General features: G+C 33.1%; 1 protein-coding gene across 1 annotated transcript; it reads left to right on the top strand.

The window, feature by feature from the left end:
- Positions 1 to 6: 6 nt before the first annotated feature.
- LOC134270175 (HHIP-like protein 2) lies at positions 7 to 8,404 on the top strand (the record flags this gene model as incomplete). The annotated part of the gene is made up of 4 exons (XM_062752364.1): positions 7 to 584; positions 2,680 to 2,765; positions 6,831 to 7,012; positions 8,261 to 8,404. Coding segments are annotated over exons 1-4 (883 nt in total), but the record flags the coding sequence as incomplete, so codon positions are not given.
- Between the last annotated feature and the right edge of the window lie 2,307 nt (positions 8,405 to 10,711).

Below are 10,711 nucleotides of genomic sequence, written 5' to 3'. Positions count from 1 at the left end.
TAACTCAAGATTCAAATGTTCTGCAACATGTAAGCTATGGGACATCAGCGTTTTGTGAATACATAAGTCTCAGTGACCAAGATTACTGTTACCCAGAACTGAAAACAAATGCAATGTTAAACAATAGAATTTCTATCAAACAGTACACCTCTGAAGGTTGTTTGTGTATGGAACCTTTTGCTGATATGTTGTATAACCCCGTATTTGCTCGGCATGCAGGTGATGGAAGTAATCGGTTATTCATAGGAGAAGTTACAGGTTTAATATTTGTGTACTATTTAAATGGGTCAAGTGAAAGTCATCCTTTCTTGGACATTAGCTACCAGACTGTCAACTCAAGAAATGAAGGCGATGAAAGAGGTTTATTGGGACTAGCATTTCATCCCAATTTTCGACAAAATGGCAGATTCTTTGTGTATTATTCCACACTACTTGAGCGCCATAATGACTTAATGAATAACAACCATAAGATCCGCATCAGTGAGTTTCTAGTGTCGAGCCTGGATCCTAACATCGCAGATGCTGGGAGTGAGAGAGTGATTTTAGAAGTGGAGGAACCCTTCTGGAACCACAACGGAGGAGAGGTTTGTATTGGCATTAAGGTGGTGTCTACTTCCTTACTACAGAACTAAACCTTCATTTGAATTAATTAAGGAATTGCGCAGTAGGAGCTTTTTTTCTAAAGAAAAACATTCTTCATGTGACGGGATAAGATACTAAATTGAGATGTCACTTATTTCCCCTTTTTTCCATCATAAACATGCATTACGGTATTACCAGTTGATAAATGATATTTTTTTAATTTTTGGACACCTTTATATGTGTACCAATTTAGAAGGCTATATATATACATCCCAGGCAATAAAGCAACAGCATTTGTAGATTTAATACAGAACATAATTTCTTTACCATCATGCCATGCTATACATGTGATAAAAAATCGCAATTCTGCCAAGGTGCTTTTTATTTTAAAAGATTTCTTCTGTATGCTTGTCAGCTAGAAGTAACCATGATGATATGTTGTACCAAGAGTAGTGACTTGTTGATGTTTCTGTACAACACTTTCTTCATGTTATTAGCTCTTGAGCTGTTTGCCACAAAGGCCCTTATCATTCGTGTAAATCTTTGTCTATTCAGACACACAAAGTTATTACCCACGAAGAAAATTTGAGAGCCAGAAACTTTTTTAATGTCAGCATTTGGGGAAAGTGGTTATTTCAGGCGATGCATGAAAAAGAAAGCTAAATTTGCTGATAGATGTTATCAAGTTACATTAAGGTTTAGGTTAAATTGTTTAATCTTTAATCCACCTTTCTTTTAACGAATTCCAGTTTAATTAACTTTAAATCTACAGATTCTGATTTGTTAATTAGATTTTTGTATTTTTTTTACTGCGTAATAATTTTTAGTCTTTAACATATTAACCTTGATGTTGTTTAAGGATTTCTAGATAGGAAATTTTGTTCTAGATTTTTATGACACAACCCAGATTCAACTTTCAAGTAAACTTAGAAAATTTAATTAAATGTTATCTTGAATCGCATAATCCTCATGCAATTATAGTACATGTTAAATTCCCCAAACATCAACAAAGACACTTTTGTGGTTTAATATTCAAAGGGATTCAGAGTTTTTTCTTCAGATCATTTAAGCCTTTTTACCTTTCAGAAAAAGTCTTAAGTTTTAAAAGAATGATTTCTTTTTATCTTATAATCAATATGAACATGCGCTTTAATTTCTGAAGATTTAATTTCAAAAGAGAAAAGAATTAAAATAGAAAAAAAGCATTTTGATGAAGTTACCTGTTCTTATTTGTATTTTAATTGGATTTCCATATCTAAAGCGTAGAAACATTTCATGAATAAATTATTACCAATGAAATATGATAAAAAAGATTACCGGTATATAAATGGTAAGAAAATATTTGCATTTTTTGAAAACTACAGTACATATATCTAGTACATTCTTTGAGTTAAAGTATAAATACTAATCATGAATGTACATGTACAAAATTGCAAATTTTCTTTCTGCATGCATATAGTAGGGAAAATTCATTGGTAAATATGAATTATGTATTACACAAAAGAAAAGAAAGTGCTAAGGCCAAAGTAAATAAATAATGTGCTTCCTATTCCAACCAGAGAAAAAATAGGGTAGGTAGGTAGATAAAACATTTTATTTTATTTAAACATTTTATAAGCAAGCACTGACAACCATTTTTACTGTGGAAATCACTGTCAAAACATTTCTGCTCAATGTGTATGGATTATGCATTTACTCATACCATGAAGTGATTGAAATTTAGATTTCTAACAGCAAAACCAGATTTGTTAACTTTCAGAAAGATTGATGGATAAAATTTCTAGGGTCGGCTCATATATTTTAGGGTGGGTCAGGGAACTGGATACACATAATTTATTTATCTAGGCCTTAGCTACAGATTGAAATGACAAGTAGATTTCAACAATTTTATTGCTGTTTACATTTTGTATAGCAATGTTATTAATAAATGAATCTCTTAAAAAATGACCCCAATTACTATAGTACTTGAATTCATTCTGAGATGATGTGTATGTGTGTGTGTTTTTTCATTACAATTAATCATTTGCCAAACAAAATCAATTTTATTTGGCAATATATTTCTTATTTCTTATTTTTTGTTTTCCTCCTAACTTTCAGATTTTATTTGGAGATGATGGTTATTTATATATCTTTGTGGGAGATGGTGGGTCCAGAGGAGATCCCCTGGGAAACGGTCAAAATAGGTAAGTGGACAAAATAGGAAAGTGGACAAAATAGGTAAGTGGACAAAGTAAACAAAATATGCAAGTGGACAAAATAGGTAAGTGGACAAAATAGGTAAGTGGAAAAAATAGGTAAGTGGACAAAGTATGTAAGTGGACAAAATAGGCAGGGGGACAAAATAGGTAAGTGGACAAAGTATGTAAGTGGACAAAGTATGTACGTGGAAAAAATAGGTAAGTGGATAAAGTATGTATAAGAGGAAAAAATAGGAAAGTGGACAAAATACATAAGTGGCCAAAATATGTAAAATGTACAAAATACTGGTGTGTACATGGACAAATACCAGTATGTAAGTGAAAAAGGAAATGTAAATGGACTAATACTAATATGTAAGTGAACAAAAGACTGGTTGAAAATGGACATAACATGGGCTGCTTACTCCTCCATGGCACCTGATCCCACCTCTGATGTTTAAGAGGTCTGTGTTTGCTCTGCACCACAATTTGTATTGATTAATGGATCTTTCAGTTCATTGTCTCCAAATATTTCATTGTTTACATGTATAAGTGGACAAAATATATAAGTGAACAAAATACTTATATACTCGCCTATAAGTTGGTTTTTTGGGAGTTAATTTTTGGTCTAAAACTCTGTTTCCAACTTATAGGTGAGTCATAGATTGATATTTTTCTGGAAGGCAAAATGTAGTATTTGTTATGCATATCCGACAATTATGCTTAGATTATACATAAAATGCAAGTATTTACATATGAAATTATTTTATTTGTATTTTAAGTGTGTATTACTTATTTGATTTATGTTTTAAAATTAAATATCATAGTCAGTTTGAAAAATATTAATTGAAAACAAGTTAAAATCACCAGTGGATTTACTTGAAATTGTAGACCTTTTGTGTCAAAAAATGTACCGATTATAAGCGGGTCAATGGAAAAATTCCTCCAAAATAACCTTAAAAAACCCAACCGACTTATAGGCGAGTATTTATGGTAGGTGGTATGTACTCACACAAAATGGGTAAATGGACAAATACTGGTAAGTGCACAAAATATATTTTGACAAAATATGATATGTAAGTGTGGACAAAATGTGGAAGACAAAATCTTAACTCATTTGATATGATTCGTTTATTATATTCCCCTTTTGTTCGTGCTTTGGGCTCCTTTATTCATTATGGAAGTTATATACTCTTAATGATATGATAATTGGCTCAAGAAATTAATACTGATTGATGAATGTCAATTAAGGAATGGCTTTTATGTGTAGTACATGAATCTTTATGATTACCATATTGCTTAATCAGGCATGATCAGAAACATGAGCAAAGGTCGCTTTACTATATATTGATAACAATATTATTCAGTGTGTCATCACTTATGCAAAACAAATTATCATTAACATTTAGTACATGTAGTTCATTATCACATAGTATTTACGATGTTCTTTTCTATTGGGCAAATATATTAGGGATGTCAACGAATAGTCGACTATTCGACTGTCAGTCGAATGAACCGACGATCGAATAATGAAACAACATTCGAATATTAAATAAATGCAAGAAAAGGGGGTGATAATGAAATTTTCATCTCAAAATTGAAAAGGGGTCCTTCCCCAAACTATACAGCTGTATAGTGGATGTCCTCAGACAAATAAGAGCCTTCACAGTATATAAATAATTTTCTACATTGTACATATGGAAAATACAGTAATTACATACCGCGGTAATTATTTCTCAATCACTGACTTTTTAGGTCACCTGAGTAAACTCAGGTGACCTATTGCTATCTGTTTTCGTCCGTCGTCGTCCGTCGTCTGTCGTCCGTCGTCCGTCGTGCGTTAACATTTGAACATTTTCAGCTTCTTCTCTGAAACCACTGAACCAATTTCAACCAAATTTGGCATACAGCATCTATGGGTGAAGGGGAACAAAAATTGTGAATTTAATGGTCCCTGCCCCCCTGGGGCGTGGGGGGTGGGGCAAAAACCACTAAAATTAGTGCAATTTTTAAAAATCTTCTTCTTTACTCCCAGACATCAAGCAGTCAAACTGTTGGTATGATTGAAATCAGCATTGAGTCCTCTACCAAAATTGTGAAATTCATGGCCCCAGGGTCAGGGGCTCTGGTGTTAGGGCGGGGCTCTATTGATTATATTGTGAAAATGCATTAATTCTTTGAAAATCTTCTTCTCTGCTCCTGGGTATTAAATAAACGTATTTAGTTCATAGTTATGATGAGCAAGAGTGCCTCTACCAAAATTGTGAATTTTATGGCCCCAGGGTCAAGGGTTATGGTGTTAGGGCGGGACTCTATTGATTAAGTAGTGAAAATGCATTATTTCTTTGAAAATCTTCTTCTCTGTCCTTGAGTATTAAATAAACTAACTAAGTACATAGTTATGATGAATAAGAGCGTCTCTACATATATTGTGAAATTCATGGCCCCAGGGTCAGGGGTTATGGTGTTAGGGCGGGGCTCTATTGATTATATAGTGAAAATGCATTAAATCTTTGAAAATCTTCTTCTCTACTCCTAGCTACTAAATAAACTAACTAAGTACATAGTTATGATGAGCAAGAGTGCCTTTACCAAAATTGTGAAATTCATGGCCCCAGGGTCAAGGGTTATGGTGTTAGGGCGGGGCTCTATTGATTATATAGTGAAAATGCATTTATTCTTTGAAAAGCTTCTTCTCAGCTTCTGAGTATCAAATAAACTAATTAAGGACATAGTTATGATGAGCAAGAATGTTTCTACGAAAATTGTGAATTTTATGTCCCCATGGTCAGGGGTTCTGGTGTTAGGGTGTGGCTTTATAATGACTATATAGTGAAAATACATTACATCAATTTAAATCTTTTTCTCTACTCCTGGGTAATAAGCAGATGAACTATTTATATAGTTATGATGGGCTCTTCTTCCAGACTTGTGAATTTCAAGGCCCCTGGGTCAGGGATACCAAAAGGGGGGGGGGGGGGCTCTACTTATATACTGAAAATGAATTGTTTGAAATCTGCTCCTTGGTATTAATCAAGCAATTTTGATAAGCAAGTGTGCCTTTTCAAAAATTGTGCAATGTGTAGACCTAGGGTCAGGAGTTCATGTGTGGTAGGAGCACTCCTGATTATTGCTAAATATTACTGATTAGTTGACATACATTTTTGTTCCCCTACCCTGCTTATGGGTATTAAGTAAACAAACTAAACAATTGGTAAGTGTATAGTTATGATTAGCAATGGTGCCTCTTTCAAAATTGTGAATGCCATAGCATCTAGCTTAAAACATAAACCAAATTCAATCATTTGAAAGTTGTTGCATGATGCTCAGGTGACCTATAAGGCCCATGGGCCTCTTGTTTTGTTATTGTACCTAGTAATTATGCGACGCTATATACTGGACTATGAAAATTATTTAATTGACTTCTACCAATTATATTTATAAACTCTAGGAATTTCAAATGCTTGGGAACACACAATATTTGCATAGCCGTTCGATGATTATTAACACAATAATCTTACATAAAAGACATTTTGATATATAGCTTGGGCAATCATTAATGAACAAAGAGTATTTAACATTTTCATCGGAGGTGTGGATAGTGTGTGTTTACGATTCCCCATTTCCATTTTTTTTTTCCATTTTCCAATTTATTTTAGTTAATAAGCTTTCAGAAACACTGTGCAATAAAAAAAAAAATGCTCCGAATAGTCGACTATCGTTCGAATAATGCAATCGAATGTTCGACTAAGGAAAATTAATATTTTGACATCCCTAAAATATATGCAACAAAAGTTGTTTCATTGGCTTTTATATTTTATTTAGGATTGAAATAATTTAATGCTATTTAGTTTTATTTTGATACATTTTCAATGGCAATTCAGCTATGCTTCTCTCACATCCAGTATAAAATCAATAGAGAATATTGGACATAACCCCCCCCCCCACACACACACACACACACACACATACACAATGTAAAGGATTCGCTTACACCATATTTTAATCTTTAATCCTCTAAACCAAAAGTTAAAAAAAAATTGTATAAAAATCCGAATTTTCAAATTTCAGGAGCACTCTCCTAGGTAAAGTGTTGAGGATAGATGTGGATACAGAGTTGGATTATCCGTTTCCCTACAAGATTCCCCTGGATAATCCATTTGCCAATCACTCAATGTTCCGTCCTGAAATCTACGCATATGGAGTTAGAAATATCTGGAGGTGTGGAAAAGATAGAGGGGATCCTCGCACAGGTAAAAGGATGAAAGTACTGTAAATCACATTTTATCCGTGAAAAGTTTATTTTTGCGTAATTTCATTCTCATGTATAATAGGACCTTAAGACTATAAAGAGGAATAATAATATTTCGTGAAAATTATGTCTCGCTAATAAAGAGTCAATGACTATTACACGAAAATAAGGTGTCACGAAAATTAAGTGATCTACAGTAATGCATTTTGACTATCTGAGGTTACCGGAAACTATGAAATCACTAATTTTTGTTGGTGTTTAATTTTCATTGTTTTCAAGGTATGGAGAGACCCACAAATTTATGACCACCAAAAAAAAGTAAAATATTTCATATGCATTACTACTAAACTTTTACCAACCATGAAATCAAATCCCCACAAGCCAATATTCTTTTCCTCAAAACCTTGAAAAATTGACCCCACGAAAATACCGTATAAGTGGAAATTTTAGCGAGACACAAATTTAGCGATTTGTTCTTCAAAACTCGTAATTCATTTTTAGCGAGATGTTATTTTAGCGATTTTAAAATGCATATTAAAGAAGCTATTACAAATAAAACGCAATTAATTTTTAGCGATATTCAATTTTAGCAATCTCGACACCCTTGCTAAAAATGCCAAAATTAAATCCTCGCTAAAAATTCTACTTATACGGTATGTGATTTTTTGTGATTTTTCAGCTAGTACATGTACATTACAGAGCAGGTTTGTTACTTTCTGAAAGTATTTAAAACTGAGCCCAAATTACTGTGTGAAAAATTTGTTGCTTTCTTTCAATCAAAATATGTCGAATTAGAGGTGTGACATTGTAGAATTCATCTTTTGTGATGCACAGAAATAAAATGTGCCTGGCAGCCATTTTTTCCCCATCTATTTGATTATGCACTGTCATAGGATACAGCTCAAAATTTTTCTTTGAAAAATCTTACATATATAATAAGGGTAATTTTTTACATAGATTTTAAGATTTACTATCAATTTAGTTCAGTCAGGAATCATTTATCTTCTAAGCAAAAGTATTTCAGAGCAAGCCAAAATTGAGTTGCTTCCCTTTCAACACATTGTCAGATTCCAAAGAATTTCAATCATTAAAATTTAAGTTATTTTGTCATGTTTCTTCCAGTCAGATAGAAGAATATTCTCTAATGCTATTTTATATTTCACACAATAGTACTTTGGAAAAATCTTAAACATTTAAAATATGTGAATTGAAATAATTACTCATTATTTTACTACATGTATATTATTAGGAGAGGGTAAGGGAAGAATAGTGTGTGGTGATGTTGGCCAGTCAGCACATGAAGAATTAGATTTACTGATCAAGGGAGCTAACTATGGATGGAATGCCAGAGAGGGTCCAGCATGTTATGATAGAGAAAGCTGTGGACACATTGGTAGGTATTCAGTTTTACTGGGTAAAAGTACCCTCTACCTTTGCATGGCTCCAGGTCAAACATTCAGGTCCATCATTGGCTGACCTACAACACAGTTATAGACCTGAGAAATAGTGCATTAAATTTTGTTTAATTCATTATACCGGTACTTAAATGCCTGCACTAATGTTTGTTCTTTAAAATACTAATAGTCTAGTCCTAGATGTACTGAATAAATGTCTATTTGAAGAAAAAACACCAGTGCAAACATTTGAGTTTAATGAGTTAAAACAAATGCATTATTTAAGTACTGACGTAGAACTAATAGTCTGCTTAATCTTTTTTTTTTTTTTTTGCAAATATGTTTTTACGTGATGTCAAAAATTTTGATGTGAGGCAATGAGTCCATTGGAGAAGTCACAGTCTAAAAGAGGAACAAACTCTGCATGGCCTTATTGAATTTTTTCTGTATAATGTTTAAAATTATAAAATAACTCCATTTAGGGCATGGATATATCTCCCAGTATTTTAAACTTACATTGTGAATTCAAATCCCACTGAGAGATGTGGAGATTGGTCCTTTGGATGACATAGTAATAACTGAGGAGGTCTCATGTTGCATTAGGTGCTGGCATGAAAAAAATCTCTCACTGCTCAATGGCCCAGAGTTCAAAGTGTTGATCTTTAGGCTAAATTTGCAGTTCTCAACTGGAAGTGGTGGTTCTTTAATATGACAGAGTTAAAAATTCTCTAAAGGGACATTTAACAAACAGACATATTGAACAAGCATTCTGAGAGTATTGCATAAGCAATACATGTCCCCTACCGGGTTCCCCTTTTTCTTCAGGATGTCATTTTATAATAAGCAAAAGTCATGTCCAAGGTAAAACTGAAAGATTTTCAAGTTGTAAATGCCTTAAAACTAATAAAATAATCCACATTATGACGAAAATTTAACTCATTTCTCCACCGTCTTTTCCTCGCTTCATATTTTTGTCGACAATCGGAAGTTAGCACAGTTCGAACCCGATCTTAATTTAGCGATTATGAAAAATATTCAAAATGCCATAATTCTGTCAAAAATCAATGAAGCGAAGCGAAATTCAAACTTGATCTGTAACTCATTAAGATACACTCACATACCAAAATTCAGCTCAATATCTGCAAGCGTTTAGAAAAAAAGTGCGGAAAACCAAGTGGGACAGACTGACGGGGACAGACAGACGGACAGACAGACAGACAGCTAGACAGACGGACGGACGCAGAGGAAACCTATAGTCCCCCCGGTTTCACCGGTAGGGGACTAATAAGGTTATATTTATAAACTTGATTTTCTATTTAAATTGAGTTATTCCCCTTTTCATACATTCTTATTGTTAGATACATGATATATTTCTAAATTCTTCTTGATACATGTACCATCTTTTATGAATTAACTTTTATACTAGTAATTGTTTGAATATATTAGTATTTAAAGTTGATTACATATATGTCATGATAAAAGTAATTGAACAAAAAACTAGTGCTAATTGTAACGGGGACCGTTACAGATGTTCCCCAAACGCTCCCCATGTCCCTTATCGTGCCTTATTCCTCTAAGACCTTTTATAAATATGCTAAGTATCCCAAGATTTCATTTAAGAATATAAAAGTTACAATGATATCAACTATCAACGATATATTGTTTAACGTTTTGCATGCGCGCACACGTACAGGTACATGCATATGCAAGATGATTATGGCATGTTGATTAAGCGATTAACATATCTTTCTATCCCGCGAATCAAAGAAAAAAATACATATATAAATTTACCATTTTTCAAGCATATGTCATATTTTTAATATATCGATTCACATTTTATTTCTCTACTTATTTTAACCTCGGGCTCAAAGTTGGTTTTATTCCGACGACAAGGCAGGGTTAACGTCGACTAAGGGTATCACGCCAATACCTAACCAATCAAAATGAACTTATTCAATAGTAGTTCCATACATGGAAAAGGGATTTTCCTTTCTGTTCAGAATTTTTTTTAATATTTCCTCTCAGGCCATTTTGACAACTCTGATACCTGTGCCTGGTAAATTTTATATACTTTGTAAATAAATATATAAAGGTTTTTTGACCGGAACTATTCATTTTTCCAATGCATAGGGGGCTACTCTCTGGGTTTTACAAGAGATGTTTAAAAAGAAGTTCGTGTCAGCTAATGTGACCTATATTGTTTAACACCTTCTTATTAATATTTTTTTCATCAATGCAAATATCTGATTATTTTACGAAGGAGCGTACATGTATATTGATTTTTTAATACACCGAAAATCGCTATT

This window comes from Saccostrea cucullata, unplaced genomic scaffold (genome assembly GCF_032062105.1).
Source record: "Saccostrea cucullata isolate Sc308-1 unplaced genomic scaffold, CSIRO_AGI_Scuc_v1 ctg17704, whole genome shotgun sequence".
Lineage (NCBI taxonomy): Eukaryota > Metazoa > Mollusca > Bivalvia > Ostreida > Ostreidae > Saccostrea > Saccostrea cuccullata.
Note: the sequence above shows the minus strand (reverse complement) of the source record. Positions and strands in the feature narration are given on the sequence as shown.